Source organism: Myotis lucifugus, unplaced genomic scaffold (assembly GCF_000147115.1).
Source record: "Myotis lucifugus unplaced genomic scaffold, Myoluc2.0 scaffold_64, whole genome shotgun sequence".
Lineage (NCBI taxonomy): Eukaryota > Metazoa > Chordata > Mammalia > Chiroptera > Vespertilionidae > Myotis > Myotis lucifugus.
This window is the reverse complement of record NW_005871112.1, coordinates 1,464,495-1,484,248: the sequence shown is the minus strand read 5'-3', so window position 1 is coordinate 1,484,248 and position 19,754 is coordinate 1,464,495. Positions and strand designations below refer to the sequence as shown.

Genomic DNA, 19,754 nt, shown 5'->3' with positions numbered 1-19,754 from the left:
TTTTTCTTGAGATGTGGTGTCCAGACTATTGTGCACTCTTGATGAAGGTGAATCCTGAAAACACTCCAAAACAGAATTGGTTATGAGAAGTGACTTACATATTCAGGTGCTAAATCTCACACACACCAGGGCATCAGATTCTGAACATTATCAAACTTTTCAGAATTAAATATGAAACAAATACTGAGGTTTGAGGAGAGGGGCTTTTAGTATTTCCAAACCATCAGGAAGAAAAGCATGGATTCTTCAGCTTACATAGAGACAAGTTAATCTGTTGATAAATTAACAGTTTACTCATCCAATTGTCACAATACTTAGTAAGTCTAACTCACTGCCTCACTGAATTGGTGTAAGCTGTCTTTTCCCAAGTTAAGACACCAAGCAGTTATAGTGTCATCAAAAGCATTTAACATTAGATTGATTTTAACTTGTTTGAATCTCATTCATATAGATGGAAATTATAAGAGTGCAGGAAGAACCTTTTGGAGGTGATGGATATGATTATTGCATAGATTGTGGTAGTTTCATGGGTGTATACTTATCTCCAAATTCATCAAGTTGTATAAATATGTACAGCTTTTTGTATGTCAATCATACCTCAGTAAAGAAATTCCTCATAGATCCTTGGTTTGTACTTATCCTGGAATTGGAGAGAGGAAGTGTAATATATTTTATTGATTGGTTAGAGAAAATAGAAACCCTGACCTCTCATGTACCAAGAGCTTCAAATAAGGCCATTTGCTAAGGACCATAAGACAACCTTAAACAGACTCACATTTTAAGCAGAAATAATTTTCCAGATGCAAATGAGTCAATTTTAGATGATTAAGCCACTAAATTTGAATAACATAATAGAAGAAAAACAGGCTGAGAACTTTGTTTTTAGTTAACTGCGAAGTACACTACACAACAGAAAAGTGCAGCAAATAAAGAGCCCAATACTGTTTTTTTATAAACTTTAATTTTATTCTTTCCATCACCATTTAACCCTCTGTGCCCTCTCCCACCCACCCGCTCCCCCCTCAATCAATACTGTTCTAACCACCATCCAGCCTCCATAAAAAGACCATTAGAAGCACCCCCAGAAGTTCCCCTTTTATTTCACCCAAATGCCAACACCTTCCAATTTCTCAAGGTGAAGAACAATTCTGGCTCTGAACACTAGTTTAGTCATGCTTATGTCTGAACTTTATATAAATGGAATCATAAATATTCTTTTGGGTCAGGCTTAAGTTTGTGAGATTGACCTGTGTCGTTGATATAATTAATCACTCTCATTGCTGTGGAGTTTCTATTACATCAGTTTATTTTCCATCAGCTGTTGATGAGCATTTGGATTATTCCCACTCTGGGGCTATTAAGAACTCGCTGTTTCTAGGAACATCCTTGAACACATCTCTTGGAGCACATGTGGATTCATTCAGAGTGGAATTAGTGGATCGCAGAGTATACAGCTTGGGTAAATGCTGTCCAACTATTTTCCAAAGTCACTTTTTTCAAAACACACTTTTTTATACATATAGTAGTTTGTGAGAGTTCCCGCTGCTCCATTAGCCCTGGATTGGTATTCCAAGGCTGTTCAGTTTTAGCCATTCTAGTGGGTGTTTAGTGGCATCTCACTGTGGTTTCAATTTTCATTTTCCTGGTAACCAACATGAGATAGCACTTCTCCAGTTATTGGCCATTCGGATATTCTCTTTTGTGAAGTGCCCATTCAAGTCTCTGTGTCCATTTCTCTAACTTGACTTTCTGTGTTTTTCTTAATGAGTCTTAGGAGTTCTCTAGGTTCTAAGTACTGGTTCGCAGACTTTAGTCTGCACCAGAATCACCCCCTTGGGCTTAAGACATGGATTATTGATCCCTACCACCAGAGTTTTTGATTCAGTAGATAGGGAGTGAGAAACAAGAACTTGCACTTCTAACAAGTTCCCAGGTGATGCTAATGTTGCTGGGCCAGGGACCACACTGTGAGAACCAATGTTCAGTGTTTTAAATGTAGCAGCAATAGATGTTCCTTGTTATTCTATGGCAAGGTCACCTTTCAAAAAACAAAAACCTCAACAACTTCATATTTGTTCAAGCATAGGGTATAAGCTAATACTATCCTCTACTTTTTCCTGGAAATGGTGCAACTGAGTTTGCTTCAATAGCAACCATTTCAACCCGTTTGAAACGAATCTATCTGCTTAGAATATTTGGTACCTAATTAATCAAGAGAACCAGTCAGTCAGTAATGAAAGGTAGTTTTCTATTTCAGGAAAACGCATTGGCTTTCAAGAGCAAGGACGTGAGTCAGTAATCTAAGAACAAAAATACAGACCTCTTAATGGAGAAGAAAACTGCCATTTATTTCAATTGAGTTTTGTTTCATTAAAAACTCTATGATGACAGTAAAACAGAAATAGAAACATTTTTTTAACCAACTTCAAACCTCTAAAGACAAAATAAACACACACACATTTCAAATATTGCCACTGTTCTAACAAACCTCATTATTACTATTGATTGTTGTCATTTCAGTCTCCTGAACTACTAGCCTTGACTATTAATCAACTTATTGGTTTACTGGACTAAACATTAACCATATTATTTCTATATATAAAATGTTCCACAGCTACGGAACTTAGTGTATTTTGGTAATTTGCTGTGTATGTATGTGTGTGTCTGTGTATGTTTAAGGCTTGAGTCTATAAAACATTTGTTTCTGTTGAAGAGTACAAATACTTGCTATACGGCAGCACATATACATACATATATATGTTAATATTTGCAACTTGAGGGTGGTTACACCTTATTCTGAGAGGTCACGAGAAACCACTTAAAACCATGACAGTACAACCTTTAGTAACTTGAACTCACCATACCATCACCATCAAGAAAAACAAAAAACCCACAGTTCAAAGAAAACACAGCAGGCCCTAGGAAGTATTGTAGTTTGCTGCTTTACTAATCAGAAAGACCTAAACAAAAGTAAACTAACCTGGGTAGGCTCATAAAAGTGAACTTTTTGGATGCATCCTGAGACTATCTATATATATAAAAGCCTAAGCGACCGTTCAACCAGTAGCTATGATGTGCACTGACCACCAGGGGGAAGGCACTCAATGCACAGGCATGGAAACATGGAACAGACTGATGAATCTGAGAGAGAAGGGGGGAGGGCAGGAAGAGATTAACCGAAGATCTTATATGCATACTAGAGGCCCGATGCACGGATTCATGCACCAGTGGGGTCCCTCGGCCTGGCCTGCAGGGATTGGGCCGAATTTGTGCAGCGGGTCTCCGACATCCCCCGAGGGGTCCCGGATTGTGAGAGGGCGCAGGCCAGGCCGAGGGACCTCACCGGTGCACGAATCCGTGCACAGGGCCTCTAGTACTGTATAATTACAGTCAATGTTCGCAATGATTTTCATTTTTTCTCACCAACTCGGGAGAACCTATGCATGCAATTTAGAAGGAATTTCAATAAAGGCTAACCCAAAAGGTTTCTAGTCAACCGAAGGTTAGCTGGCAGTCAACCAGAAACTTGAATAAGAGTACTACTACATATTCAGGAATTACCAGTAGCGGTTTGGCCTTCTTTGAATATACCATCACCACACTGACTAAAACTACACCGGTTACCATGTCAAAGGCATGCAAATTGAAAAGATGATCAATGATCCCACTGTGTCCTTCCTTATCAAATCACCTGTATGGGCGCATATTTTGAGAAAACATTATTTTCTCTTCCTTTTCTTTTAGAACATAATTACATATTGCCTTTCTATATTTTAACTATAGACTTTTTGGGGTGGGGGTGAGGGGTGGGGGAACGAACTCTCCCCCCCCTACTATGTATATGTATATGTTTTGCTTTTCCTATTGGTTTTATCTGTACTACTTTAGCCAGAGACCTGTGGGGGTGGGGGGTTGAAGAACGGATCCTTGGTATGTTAAAGACAAAATGGCAACTTCACACAGTTTTCAAGTAAATAGAATCCCTGATATAACTGCAACGTAATATGTAGTTTGGGTGGTAGTAAAAAAAAAAAATCTTTTAGCAACTTTGTCTCATACTTCACAAAATGAGCTTTGGCTCCGAGTCTCTTAAGGCACAAGACCTGATAGACAGCTTTTATTGGTGGCCTGCACTTCTGATTTGGATAAGATAAAAAAATACTATAATATAAATATAAATAAAAATAATAAGTAATTTTGTTAGAGTTTGAAATCATTGAGTGAAATTGGAGGAAGAAATCCAAATAAAACTAACATCTGGTATGTGTAAATATTTGTTGCTAGTGTAAAAAAAAGTGTAGTTCAGACAGTGCAAAACTATTGGAGAAATGCCTTCAGAATAGACTTGACATCGTAGAATCACAGTGCTGTCTCAAAAATAGTGAAGGGCTGTCCATTGGAAGCATTCACAACCATATGGCCATTCTGAGTAATATCTGGATAATTCCTTTTGAAGTACACCTGTAATAAAAAAAGAGGCATGAGAGCACATGGGGCAATGCATTTCTATGTCCACTTCTTCATGTGAAGCAAATCATATAACTCACAGAGGCACAGTTAAAAAAAATACAGGGATGCTTTTATTCAATAAAGTAAGCCCCATTAAAACCCTCGGTAGGGCTGGGCTTAAATGCCAAACAACCTATAGATCCACTTACTAGTTCTGATCATTCCGATCCACAGATATGTTTTATCACTACATTAAATTGATAAGCAAAGTCATTTTACTGACTCAAAACCTGGAGATAAATTAAAAACAGGGTGACAAAGAGGCTGGGAAATCTAGCGTCTGCACGAGGGTTTCTCATTTTCACACATAAAATGAGCACAATAGATCTGGATGTTAATATCAGGTTGTAATCCCTGTATTTTATAAACTCTGATTGACAACTATTGAAACGCTGGCGTATATGTATGAAATATCCCAGCATTTAATTTGTGCGGCAAGGTAGTTATAGGGGCCATAGAAATGTGATCTGTGGATAGTGGGACACGATAATGAAAAGAGAAGCAAAAGCTTTAACAATGACGCAACCAGGCAACTTCTCTCAAATGTAAGATGATACCAAATAATAGGACGGTTCTTTGCCAAGCCTTTGACTTCTTGAATTCTACCAATTTCTAGCTGAACTAGGAGAGATACAGGTTTTCTGATAAATGTATAATCAGAACATAAAGGAAATGAAATGCTGTCAGGGCTCTCTGTTCCACAATCATCAGTTTTTAGCAGCTGTATCGTATCTCAGTGCCTTGACAGATGCGCATAACAAAATGAAATAATGTCAAGGCTTGTGAGCTCTTATCTCAAAATGTGTTTGGGTGAAAAAGGACTTCAAATGTAATTTTTTCCCCCCATAAGACGAATGTGGAAAGTTTTGTCTGAGTCTTTAAAACAGAAAATGTGCCATCTTTCTGAGGCTGACACGTGTCATGAGCTGGGTCTCTTAGTCATACGATCCTGGATCTATTTTATAAGACCTGGCTCCTAAAGATATTTGTGGTTGCTGTCAACAAAGTTATCATAGGAGACAATGAACTTCACATACAGAAATGAAAAGTGCTGAGAGAGCCACCTTATATTAAAGTGTACTTTTTCTCTTGCTGCTTACATACTTCCTATCTCAGAAACAGGACTGCATCTGAAATAACTATATATTTTCACTTAGGAGAGAAATAATAAATCCTTCAATAATGCTTGGATCCCACTGGGTGAAATCTGAGGCTATTTTGATTACAATGTAAGTATTTAAAAATAAGACCTGTTTTGGGAGCTAATTTATACTACCTCCCTCCTCCATTTTTTAAAGATAACCATATTTTGTGTGATTATATTTTACTAGAGGCCCGGTGCACAAAAATCGTGCACTCAGAGGGGTCCCTCAGCCTGGCCTGCACCCTCTCGCAGTCCAGGAGCCCTTGGGGGAAGTCCAACTGCCTCGGAGGCGGGAGAGGCTTCCGTCACCGCCACTGCACCGTGAGCCCAGCTTCTGGCTGAACAGCACTCCCCCTGTGGGAGAGCACTGACCACCAGGGGGCAACTCCTGTGTTGAGTGTCTGCCCCCGGTGGTCAGTGCATGTCATAGCAACTGGTTGTTCTACTGTTTGGTCAATTTGCATATTAGCCTTTTATTATATAGGATGTACTCCAAAAAACCTATTTCTTGGTGAAATTAAAAACAGCCAAGAGAACAAATGGAAATTGATTTTGTTTTCTACTGCTTGATAGTCCTTCCCAAATAAGCCAGTTACTTTCTCCATAACCCTCTTAATGTGACTTTTTAAATAAAGAATATGTTATTATTGCCCTGGCCGGGTAACTCAGTTGGTTAGAGAATCATCCCGATACACCAAGGTTACAGTTTGATCCCTGGGCAGGGCACATACAAGAATCAACCAATGAATGCATAAATAAGTGGAACAACAAATCAGTGTTTCTCTATGTTATTATTAGCAACTTTTCACTAAAATGGTCTTAGCTTCATGGTCTGAAATACTTGAAATTGAATACTGAAAACATGCTTCCTGTGTATAAAATCCTTGATTTGACCTATCTTTTTCTCATCTGTTGCCAAGTTTCATCATACACTGCCTAACATCAGAGGTGTGAGAAGGCATCTTTTTCACAGTGCGGATTATGAAGGTAGATGAGATGACCGAACACTTGTTAGCAGGGTGTATAGGCTAAGCCTTTGGAGAGGACAATCTCAGCTTTCTATTCTGGAACTCACTGCTGATCCGGGAAAAATCACTGAACCTCTACCCATACTGGCTGCCTCATCTGTGAAATGAGACAATGACTTACCTCACAGGAACTAATTAATGGCTACAAACTGCAGGCTGGAAACACCCCGAATTAAGTGTTGGGTGTGGTTATGATGCTGCTCAGAGAACTGGCCCCTTAGTCCATGGACAGCAGCAGCAGCACCCAGATCGAATGAAGAAACAAAACATCTGGGAGGCCCTTTTGTGGATCTCTTGATATTATCTTTATAGAACCCCAGAGTCATAGTGCAGTGAATGTGGTAACCGGGAGAGGCAGAAAGGTAGTTTAAAGATTACAGAAATTGGAGTACTAACTAGTGACTTTGAACAGTTACTTAGGCTCTTCTGCCTTAATTTCGCCCTTTGTCAAAAAGGGATAATGCCAACTCAGAACAATGTGTGAAGGCTAAAGAAGACAATGCGTGTTGGTTTCTTGTCGCTCTCCCCTTCCTTCTCTTGGGTTTAGTTCATTATAATTTCATTAATATAGGTTGAAACTATTAATATAGGTATGTGCACTCACTAGTCAATAAAGCCACCATCATGGAATTAGGTCTTACTAAATGCAACGGCAATAAAAGGTCCCCTGCATGAGCACAGCTGATGGCTGGCTTGGTTGGAGCGTTGTCCCGTACACTAAAAAGGTTGTGGGTTTGATCACTGGTTGGGTCACGTAAGGGAGGCAACCCACTGCTGTTTCTTTCCCTTTTTCTCTCTCCCTTATTCTCTCTCTCTAAGGTCAATAGACAAGCCCTCGAGTGAGGTTTAAAAAGAGAGGGGGGAGTTCCCTTGCATAGATAATGGAGAGCCTTTTTTTTTTTACATTATACTCATAAGCCATTATTCATTATGTTGAATTCTGGTTAAAACTCTGTCAGTTCATTCTCCCTGAACTGTATGGCCCAAGTTCAAAGCCAGTAACTCTCAAACTAATCTTTAAGGCAGGTCTAACTTTGGTGTACATATTGGCATGTGTGTTGTCAAAGTTAAAGAGGGTTAGAGGGGATGTCTGCTTTTAAGATAATGGAAATAGATTTTCTTTCCCCTTTTCCTCTTAGAAATCACCCTAAACAGCAAGGATATGAAATTAAAGAAAAATCCCATCTTTGATGAAATCAGGAGTCACCTGAAATCCCAAATGGCAAAATACTCGGAAGAGCTGCCATATGCAACTGAATCTGATGGGGCTGTGACAAGACAGAGAGAGGGTCCCGATGGGAACAGATCTCAGCAATCATGGAAGAGCACAGTTCTACAACCCACTGGCAAACTCTACGATGTGTCAACAAGGAACCATATAGATTCACTATCTTTCCCTGAAGCAGACATACTGGTTAGGTCCAAGGAGAAGTGAGGTTCTAAAACCCAAGTAGTACCTGGCCAGCATGGCTTGGTGGTTGAGCAACAACCTAGAACCAGGAGGTTACTGTTTGATTCCTGGTCAGGGCATGTGCCTGGGTTGCAGGCTCGATCCCCAGTAGGGGGTGTGCAGGAGGCAGCTGATCAACGATTATCTCTCATCATTGATATTTCTATCTCACTCTCCCTCTCTCTTCCTCTCTCTGAAATCAATAAAAATATATTAAAATAAATAGATAAATAAATAAGTTAATTAACTTTAAAAAATGCAAGTAGCATTGTAACTGCCCATCTCTGCAGCTAGAGAGGATGCAGGCTAAATGAATATACGTTCTCAATTTTTCTCTTGCATAAGGGCATACACACACATTCTTTTTCTGAATCAAAGGAGCTTCCATGTTAAGCAGAGAGAATTCTCTTTATCCTGAAATAATGACATAGCCACATTATCCATAAATATATATGTCTAGGAAAAAGTCATTTAATTCAGTAGCAGGACCTTTTTTTTTTTTTCAATTCTCATCCAAGGATATGCTCATTGATTTTTATAAAGAAAAAAAAACATCAATGTGAGAGAGAAACATCGATTGGTTGCCTCCTGTAAGCACCTTAACCAGGAATTGAAACTGCAACCTAGGTATGTGCCCTAACCGGGAATTGAACCCCACAATGATTTTGGTGTACAGGACAACACTACAACCAACTGAGCTATCTCTCTACCCTGGCCAGGGCAGGACCTTTTATAATAATAACAAAAAAGAAGTAACAGCATCTGTAAAATATCAGAGATTTAAGTATTTTTTAAAGATTTGAAGGTAAACAAAAGGAAAACTACTTAAACAACTAAAATTTGGTGGAAAACTAAGAAAGGGAAGATATGTTTATCAGGGGAGTCAAATCATAAAAAAGAACTAAAGTATTCCTAACAGAAATGAAAAGAGCATACATAATACAATGAGAAAAATTTTTTTTCAGGCTACAAATTAAAAAGCTAAAAACAAAACCCAGAACACTAAAAACTGAAAGCATAACATGACAGAACTAAGATAGGACAGAACTATAATCTCAATAAATGTAAATGGGCTAAACTCATCTTTTTAAAAAAAGGGCTAAGATTAAATCTCAGAGCTAAGCCTAACTACATGCCAGTAACAGAAGATACACCTAGTTTGATATTAAAAGACAATCAAAGACACACCTGGCAAATGACAAACAGTGAAAACAGGGGACTCAATTTTAGTTTTAAACCATCATGGATTCAGGGTCAAGAACATTAAATGAATAAAAGAAAAACACTTAAAATATATTAGAAATAGAGTTCATAGTGAAAACACAAGACATGAAGATCTGTGGACTAAAAACCATAGCACCAAAATTACCAAAAGAGAAATGACAAGAACTATATTGGAACTTGTTACAAGTCACCTAAGTCCAAATGACATCAAATGAACCTAAATAAATAAGGTTAGAGAAGACTTAAATAATGTGATTAATGAAGTAGATCTAATTAAAAGTTATTAAGCCCTCTACCCTAAATAGGCAATAGTTCATCTTTTTAAATGCCCAAAGATTATTTTTAAAAATTGCTTATATACTAGAACACAAAAAGCATTAATTCTGAAAGGAAACAGTACAGATACCATTTTTCATCACAAGACAATGAAAATCAACACTGATGAGTAAATTGAAAACAAACATAAAACCCCAATCACCAGAAAATTTTAAAGGCCTCCTTCTTAAATAATTCTTGGACCAAAGAGGAAATCAAAACCAAATTGCAGAATCTCTATCTAAAAATTTAACTATGACAAAGCACTACACAGAACCTCTAAGATATAACTAGAACAATATTCAAAGAACAGTTCACTTTAAAAGAACGAAAACAAATGCATTCAAAAAGTAAATAACAATAAAATAAACCAAAAGAAGGAACTAAAAAAGATAAAAACAGACTGATAAACTGTAAATTAAAATACAAAAACAAGTAAACCTGAGAGCTCCTTTAGAGGGAAAAACAGTTAATTAGAAGGAAAAAAGGGGAATAGAGAAGAAGTAAGCATAAATACTATACAGCCACAGAAAAGAATGAGATAACTCTATGCATTGGCATAATCTGAGATATCTATAATAATAAAAGCGTAATATGCAAATTGACCGAACAGCAGAATGACCATTGGGATGACCATGCTATGACACCCACTGGCACCAGCCCAACCAAGGCGGGTGCCATGTGATTGGTCGGGGGCCCGGCCATCGCCCCATGATCGCCCTGCAGAGGGAGGCTCAGGCCACTGGCCGATTGATCAATGGGGGGCTCCACGATCACCCCAAAGCAGGAGGCCCAGGACACCGACTGGCAGGCTGTGGTGGGTTGGCGGGGCCTCCCTCTGCGGGGGCGATCCATCACGGAGCCCCGGCCAGGTGGGAAGGGCCTACCTCTTTGGGGTGATCCATTGTGGAGCCCCGTGATCTATCACTCCAAAGAGGGAGGCCCAGGCTATCCGGCGGGCGGTGCTGCAGCAGGTTGCCTGGGCCTTCCTCTGCAGGGGCGATCCATCGCAGAGCCCCGACTGGGTGGGCAGGGCCTACCTCCTTGGGGCGATCGATCGCGGGGCTCCTGGACTGTGAGAGGGCACAGGCCAGGCTGAGGAACACCTCCCCACTCCCCCCGACCCCCAACCCCCATGCACGAATTTCATGCACTGGGCCTCTATTAATATACATCAATAGAAGAGTCAATGGTGCCTGGGCTCCATCCTGGGCGAAGAGCTATGATGACAAGAGTGGTACAGTGACTTACTTTTGCTTTATACATTTTAAAAACTAATTAAAGAGTAAAGATTTTTAATTTTGCAGCATTAAATGCATTATTTGTTTAATAACTATTACAAATAAGTTTTAACTTTTTAGAGTCTCTAAAGCTACTGAGAAAAACTTTGGATGCTTCTTTTGTTATTACTTAGAGGAAAGGGTTCAACCCACAGAATTAAAAAAAAACACATCTCCTATGTGTTAAAAAAAACGATCTATATTCTATCATTGATGGGTAGAATTGTTTTATATTTGTGATATATGCTTTATATTCTTCAAAGCACTTAGGCAAACTCTCTCTCATCTCATCCTTGTCATAACAGTGTGAAGAAGCTGGGCAACTGAGGACTATAGGTGAGACAGGTGAGGGCAGGTGTGCATTACAGGTAAGAACTCTGAGGCTCAGAGACATTGGGGGACATATAAGCCCATTTGGCCACCAAGTGCCTCTTAGGCTCCTAGAATCTAGGACATTAATATTTTGTAACTTCTGGGTTGTATCTGGTGATGACACGAAGAGATAAAATAACACCTCTGTCACACACTAGGAACCAAGGAACTTCGAAAACCTCTGTGTTGGTCTGCTTCATCATGGAAGAGAACGAATGGCAGGCATTCATCCTTTGGAATGAGCTGAACTGTGTCCTCTCAACATTTACATGTGGAAGTCCTAACCCTCCAATACTTCAGAATGTAACTGTATTGGGTCAATAAATGAGGTCATATTGGTGGGCCCTAATCTAATCTGACTGGTGTCCTTACAAGAGGAGGAGACTGGCACACAGACACATACCAGGGAAAACCATGTGAAGATACAGAAAGCGAGATGACCACTTACAAGCCACGGAGCGAGGCCTTAGGAGAAACCAATCTTGCGCCACCTTGAGCTCAGAATTCCAGCCTCCAGAACCGTGAGGAAATAAATTTTGTTGTTTAATCACCTTATTCTGTGGTACTTCGCTATGGTAGCCCTAGCAAATTAAGGCACCCTTCAATTCTGTCTCTAAAAAGTACTTTCGTTACAATTTTATGATCATCTAAAAGGGTCCACTGGAGAGTGATTCAGCTTGCCCGCACCAATATTTTCCAGAAAAGCAACTATGTGGTCAAGAAAACGTGACCTAGAAGTGAACTTTTCCCAGATGAATGAATTCTTTTCAAATGAATGAATTCTAATCTGTTAGAGCGTAAAGCATGCTGATTTAGCTAATCCTCCTGGTATAACAGTTTTGAATGATGCATTGATATTTGATGCTGGCACATTTAAATAGTTGACAGTCTATCAGTTTGTTCTCCCAAGAGGACCAAATGTATACAGAAATAATGTCAAGAAGATCTTCAACTGGAATGAGAATCAAGATATGTATTTCCTGCCCGGCTGGTGTGGCTCAGTGGCTGAGCATCTATGAACCAGGAGACCACAGTCTGATTCCCAGTCAGGGCACATGCCCGGGTTGCAGGCTTGATCCCCAGTGAGGGGTGTGCAGGAGGCAGCCGGTCAATGATTCTCTCTCACATTGATGTTTCTATCTCTATCTCCCTCTCCCTTTCTCGCTGACATCAATAAAAAATATATTTTAAAAAAAATAATAACATTTACTGAAGGAACAGATTATAGCCCCACCTTCATTCTAAGGAATCTTAGTTTCCTCACTGTAAAATGAATGTTGAATTGTATTATACTTATCTATGATCTTTTCTCATTACTTAACACCTTTTTAAATGGAGACTTCTACACTTAGGTGGGGACACAGCTCTCTGATGTAAAATGCCCGATCTCAAAGAACAAAAAGGGTTTGTGAGATTCCTGGCTGTTTTTTGTGACTAAATTTATACAGGGAATCCCAAAGGATCCATCGGAGTTAGGGTCAGGATTAGGGTTGGAGAAGCTTTGACCAGAGACAATGTAGTAAATGACAGCACTGTGTGAATTCCAGGCATAAAAAGGACTAGTATTCCAAGTGAAGCTTGCTTACGTTCACATACAACGTAAGAACTGGGGAAAAGTTCAGAACACAGACTTCGCCATCCCTAAATCTAGGGCTGCACTCCAACTCTGCCAATGGTTCAGCTAGCTATGAGACCCCGCGCAATTTCCTTTCCCTCTGCAGGTCCCCACCTCCTACCCAGGCACACCGATTAGCACAACCGGCACCACAGTGCATGGCACCCATGTTTCAGAGCCTCATCCTCCTCACTCATCGCCATCACTGCTCAACACAGAAACTGAGTATCTCTGCTCTTCCCAAATTTTTTGGTTTACATGTCAACGATCAGAAGCATGCCTACCATTTCCCTGGTAGATCTTTCTAGACACAGTGATCAATATCCTGCATTTCCGCCCTCAAACTCTCAAATTTCTGGGATGTATCTCGACACACCATTTGCATCTCCAATGTGCTGAGCACCAATTAGAATGAAATGCAATGGAGCTGTAAAATATGACAATCGGAACCCACAGAGTCCAAATGTGTAAAAAGCCTAATCTGAACTCTCTCAGGCACACATGCCTGCACAGGTGAGCATCACACTTCCCATACCCCACCCCACCCCCACCTCCACCATGTCTGCCAGTGCTTAGCAGACCTGACTTCAACCTGGGACGTGTTGTTAAGACCCAGCCATGAAGCTTTGTCTCCGGAGGCTTATAATTGACAAGGGCACAGAGTGCTTGTTAGAACCGCTTGGTGCCAGATCGCGAGGAGTGAACTGCTGAGACGGACTCTAATTACCACTCCGCCTGGCGCGCTCACCTGTTTTGCTGTTTCAGTGAGGGCAGCAGCTTCTGCCTTGCCCAGCTGTTGCACCATCTTGTAAAATAGGCTCTCTTTATTTTGCAGCAAAACATAGGGCTCATCATATTCTTTCAGTCTTCCTGAATCCAAAACCTGTTAATCAGCAGAAAGAAACCCATTAGCACACAATGTTTTGCAGCAGCATATTATAACTCAGACAATGTTTCGGAAAGAGGCAGGGGAGGGAGAATAGAGAGAATCTATTTGGGTGGTAGGCCTGGCGGGTGTTTAAATGGGTTGATTACCCTGTTTTACTAGGCAGACAAAGGCCTCAACCCGACCTTTTATTATTATAATGTTATAGGAAAGGAAGAAAAGGAGAGTTTTAGGCTATGATTAAGGGCACTCAGCAGTCCCCTGGCATTTTATATTCTGCCAACGGCATTTTGGGTTGTTTCCATTAGTTAGTGCTTTTAGCTCTCAGGCTCTGAGCTCTGAGGGCTATTTATACACATATTCAGAGTTGGGAAGTTTCTTGATTTAAGAAAATCAAACTCAATTTATTTAAAAGGTGATGACCGGACAGCAAATTAATTGCTGAGCTGGTTTGACAGAATCTGAGCAACATTTGGAAAAGAAGTAAACACTTCTGGGGTTCCCTGGAACATGCCACCTGGCAGGAGGGGACAGCACCCCTGCGCGGAGACTCGGGCGCATCTTGAGGTTGGCTTTGGATGCAATTTATTATTCGGAGAGGGGAAGGCTGGCTGAATGAGCTGCCACCTAAGCAGCTTTAGCATAATTGCTCTGCACAGAAGAAATCTCCAGAAATCCAATTTTCTCTTTGGATAAGACTAAAGAAGCAATTAAGAAATCGAGCTCCAAATTCCAATGATCAGGGCCCACACAGCGCACGGGGGCAGCCCTGTCGGAGCTGCCGAGGATCTGAATATCTGTGTTCACCATAATCTTTCCTTGCTTCTTTTTTTCTCTTTCTCCAGTGGCTTGCCCTCCAGCCATTTTATCGCTCATTAATATGTCCACTGGAAACTGAAAGGGAGAGGAAGGGGCTCTTTACTCCGCATTTCGACTTATTAGTGGCTTTGGTTAATGGCTTCAGACAGAGGGGAAAAAAGAGTCTGAAACAATTGGCCCAAATGAGGTACCAAGGCAAACAGCTCTGATGGTAAGTGGCACTTAGTTGTTCACTTAGGCCGTATTTAGAGTAAATTTATCTTAAAAGAATATGCTGACAATGTAGGCAGGACACACAGGTTGCTTTTCCACATCTAGGTATTACAGTTAATGGGAGACATTTATTAGGTCTCTTATAAAGGGCATTTTCCCGTTCATCTTTTGTTTACGACTGTGAACCATTGCTAAGGGCAGCTTTCTCAGAGGAGTTCAAGAATAATTGAATCTGTCACATCCACATAATAATTAAAATGTCCTATAATTTGGCATGACAATTTAGATGCCCTGAATGTATAATTTACTTAAGCATAGCATTATAGAGCGTAACCACTCCTCCTGATGAAGAAAAACACACACGCAATTTTAAAATACATGTCTCTCTCACGCTAAAGGCTAAGTAAATAAGTGAATCCAATTACTTTATATGTAATGAAAAACTTGATATTCTGCAAAAGCAACAAGTAAGCTTTTAAAAATCACCATTGCAGAGATGGTGGGGAATGAGTTCTCTGGCTATAAAGATTCACATCATTTTTAATGGAGGTAACTACTAAGATCTTGTCCTTGTCCAACTTCCTATCTATTCAAATTTGACTGAATAGCAAATCTTTCCTTTTTCTTGCAGATTGTCTGAAAACACAGGAATGCCACTGAGATGAGGAGTTTTCAGAATTGACCAATATCTAAAAAGGCAGAGCCAGAAACATTAATGTTCTCAAAAAGCAACAGGACTAACAATAAAATGACAGGAATATCATTTAGGTCTAAATATTTTGAGCCTTATAAGCATTAGCAATTAATGGCCATGCATTATATTTCATAAGGGAAATTTTCTTTTTTCTTTTTGGCAGGGGAATGACAGAACTGTAGTAATTTGTTATAAGTTTGATAATTTATTAAGGTTAAATTTTAACTTTTGTAAGAAATACTGTAAAGATGGAAAATAAATACACCTCTTTAATACTCTTTTGATATACATTAAAAAAATACAGTATCTTAAAATGAACTATATTAGTATAGACCCAAATGGATGAATTCACAAAATCTGAGAGATGAGATGCCCTGGCATATATGCAATGTTACAAAGGGTATAGCTACCTTAAGATCAATAAAATCACCCCATAATGAAAACAGCAGCCTTTTGAATTTGAAAGGGAACATAAAAATAGATATGGGTTGAGCATTCACTATGCTACCTGCTTTAGTCACCAGTTAATTCTCAAAATAGAGTAGACAAGCACAACGCAAAATTTCCTTCCTCCTTCCCTTCCTTCTATCCATCCATCCTCCCTGTAAGCATTAAATGAGCACCTAATACCACAGCACTGTTTTAGGAACAGGAGATTAAAAAATGAGCCAGACACAATCTGCAGCCAGAGATAGTCTGCAGAAGGCTGAATCAGTTAAAGAATTTGGCTGAGGCTGCAGAATCAGTAGATGGCAGAGCTGGGATCTGAACCCAGGTCTGAACCTGCATCCTTTCTTCTCCATGTGAGTACCCAGGGAAAGACACTGTTTATTATCAAAAGCAAAATATTTATTTTTATCAGAAGTAAAATAAGGGAGATGAGAATTTTAACATTCAATTTTCTAAGATCCCTTTCCACATGGATACTATCTTATGTTAACTTAGTATAACTTAAAGAAGTATGCCGGTAAACATAAACATTTCTCCTGTCCACTTTCCACTGCAATTTTATTATAATTAGGGCTCAAATTATTTACTGTGTGCCTGGTATATACTCACAGAAAAAGAAAACTGATTTTATTAAACTATCAGGATTACTAAAGAGCAAGTAACAGGTGACCAAAACACATTTAAGGAAAATGTAAGTAAACTTTCATTAGTTCTTGAGTTTATTCGGCAAACATCTATTGCATGCTTAACTGTGTGCATGTTATTAGCTGATTATTGCAGAAGGGGCGGAGCTATGTAAGTCGCAGCCCCTGCCTTTAGGGAGCCTACACTGAAAGAAGAGAGAGAAAAGGCCTCAAATGTCTATGATGCCAGAAAAAAAGCACAGAAAAGAATAAGGTAGCCCTAGAATAAGGTAGCCTTATCCAGCATCAGCCTGTGGACTGAAGGGTCCCAATTTGATTCCGGTCAAGGGCACATGCCCAGGCAGTGGGCTCGATTCTCAGTAGGGGGCATGCAGGATTCTCTCTCATCAATGATGTTTCTCTCTCTCTCTCTCTCTCTCTCTCTCTCTCTCTCTCTCTCCCTCTTCCTTCCTCTCTGAAATGAATAAAAAAATATTTTTTTTTAAAAGAAGAAAGTTAGCAGCAGAAGAGATGACTTCTAGCCACAGGTTCTGAGGACAAACTTCAAGAAGAGCAGTGAACTGGGCTTTGAAGAATGAATGGATAGACTTGAACATAAAGAAATAGAGATGAATGGATATAATCATTCCTCATACAAGGAACAACATGGACCAAGAGGGCTGGAGGTAAGCATGTCAACTCCAGGCCCTGGCATTGTACACGACAAGTAACAGGCACCCAATACAAGCTGGCTGAAAGTTATATACAAAGGAACTAAATTCAAGGCATGACTGGGTGACTGCCCAGTGGTGTAGTTTGGCAAAAATACAGGGTGAGATCAAGGTGGGAATAGTGTAGCTGTCTAACGCAGAGGATATAGGGATTATAGGATTAGGGATACAGCTTTGGAGGACCACATGCCTCAGGTTGATGGCCATGGGCGAGAGGGAAAGAAGTGAGGGACAGACAAGGATTGAGGATGAAGGCTTGAAACTCATTTATATCAAATCTTGGAAAAGAGAGGAGGGAAGGCAGTGCTGTGTAGACTAACCCAGGTGCTAAGGGAGCTGCTTTGGGATACAGGCTGAAGCAAGGCCAGGAATAGCCTTTCCCCTCTCAGTCTTTACATTTACTGGCCTGATCAATGACTCTAGACCTTTTAGAACAAGCAAACATAATACAACTCCCAATTTCCTTTGTGTACAGATAAAGAGGTATAACTTGGAATTTTTATTTTAACATCCTTTACAGCTATGAGAGGCCCCTGAAATCTCCCGCTGTGTCTGCATTCTTCCTGCAACCCAGGTTAAACTATAAATAAACCACACATTCAAGTCAGTGTGAGGGCAACCCCTCGGCCCCAGGATCTCTCCAGGAACGCCAGCCTCAAACCGCTCGCCGCTCTCTAGCACAGCGGTTCTCAACGTGTGGGTCGCGACCCCTTTGGCGGTCGAACGACCCTTTCACAGGGGTCGCCTAAGACCATCCTGCATATCAGATATTTACACTACGATTCATAACAGTAGCAACATTACAGTTATGAAGTAGCAACGAAAATAATTTTACGGTTGGGTCACAACATGAGGAACTGTATTTAAAGGGCCAGAAGGTTGAGAACCACTGCTGTAGCAGGCTGAGGAAAAATATATCACGTTGGATGAGTCCATCAGTTACATAAGCTCAATGAAGATGTGTTTATCAGGCCTGTGTATCTGCAAATATTCCAAGTAGCTGTCCTAGATATAAAACTAAATGGACCCATTGCAAAATAATTTAATCCACTTTAATTGGCAGGATGCCATCAGTGATAGTGGGATGGCTGCGGGGAGGGGTGGGGGGCAGTGCAGGGTGGAGGAAAAGCCTGGGGGTGGAAAAGCGATGCTGGGATAGTTTTCAATAGGCGACCAGCAATAAAGGGAGATCCCACTTAGCGCCAAGCAGGGTGGAGTGGGGGTGGGAGGGGGTTCTGAGTTTCAGATGCCCGCTCCTGGCTGCCAGGTGATGTAGGGGCACAGGAACAGTTATCCACCTTGAAGCTCAGTCCTTTGATTGGTAAAATAGGTGCCTGTGGTTTTCTCTGTGGTAAGTGTTACTCAAGATCCATTCTTAGGTCTTGAAATGGAAGCCATTCTTCACACCCGGGGAGGATGAAGACTAAGGTCACGGTGGCCTCCACAGCTGCTCCCGCAAAGTGTCTGCTAGTGCATGGAAGCCCCCTCCCCCTCTCCCTGGGGGACTAGTTTTTCTCCCAGATTGTGCTTTCGGTGTTCAAATGAGTTATTTTTTTCTCTGAAAATGTGAATGAAATCTCCTGGCCTATCTTTAAAGGAGCTTTCCTCTTCTGAAATGTTCTTACTGTGACCATGCAGGCTTAAAGACAAGTTCCATAAAGATGAAAAATAGAATTTAAATAAAACTCCAATTAACTTTGAGTTCCCTTTTGTGCTTTTCCAGGTGGTTATGTTAAATAGTATCCAGTTTTGATTTCTCTGGGAAAAACCACTAAGGAGAGGTTGGAGTTCGGGAAGAAAGGGTAAAGATTATAAAACCATAAGATGGCCTATAAACAGAAGAGGTGGAATCTGAGTTTCTTAGCCCTGGTTTGGGTTCTCTAGACTTCATTCCCAAATAACTCGCTAACTCCTGACAGTGAAATGTTGAACACAGGCGACAATATTGTCAGAGCGGCAGCAGACTGTCACACGCTTCTCTTGCTCACACTCCTGGGGAGTATCCTGGGGTGTCATCAAGACTGAAGTGAGCAGGGACTGGAGGAGAGAGCTGTGCTATTGGCTGAAAACGGGTCACAAGCAACCAGCTAATCCTTAAAACCACAGAGAAGGCGCCGTCTTTAATGCAGAGATAGTGGTGAGTCTTAGGAGAAAGGATTTCTAATGTGTCTGTCTTGCTCCACTGTTTTGTGGCAACTGAGCAAATGAGGAAGATTAAATTAGCTGTCATTACAACTACATCATGTTTAATAAAGTTAAAATTGAGAGAACATCTTTGTAAAATAGAATTCTAAGCCTAACACATTAATGACACTTAATGAACCAAAACTGGGTAAATCCCTTCGGAGAGCCAACACACGAACAAAGCTATTAATTGGGTCACAGTTGTTTCCCAACAAGC

The 19,754-nt window shown here is 40.4% G+C and overlaps 1 protein-coding gene across 1 annotated transcript in view; it reads right to left on the bottom strand.

Moving 5' to 3' along the window:
- Positions 1-3,281: 3,281 nt before the first annotated feature.
- The window catches only part of ABCC4 (ATP binding cassette subfamily C member 4), a 235,906-nt gene continuing 219,433 nt past the window's right edge, over positions 3,282-19,754 (bottom strand). The window contains exons 24-25 of the mRNA XM_023754706.1: positions 13,686-13,820; positions 3,282-4,461 (exon numbers count right to left, since the gene is read on the bottom strand). Of these exons, the coding sequence (XP_023610474.1) occupies positions 4,360-4,461; positions 13,686-13,820 (237 nt within the window). The 3' untranslated portion in view covers positions 3,282-4,359. The remainder of the gene's footprint in view (positions 4,462-13,685; positions 13,821-19,754) is intronic.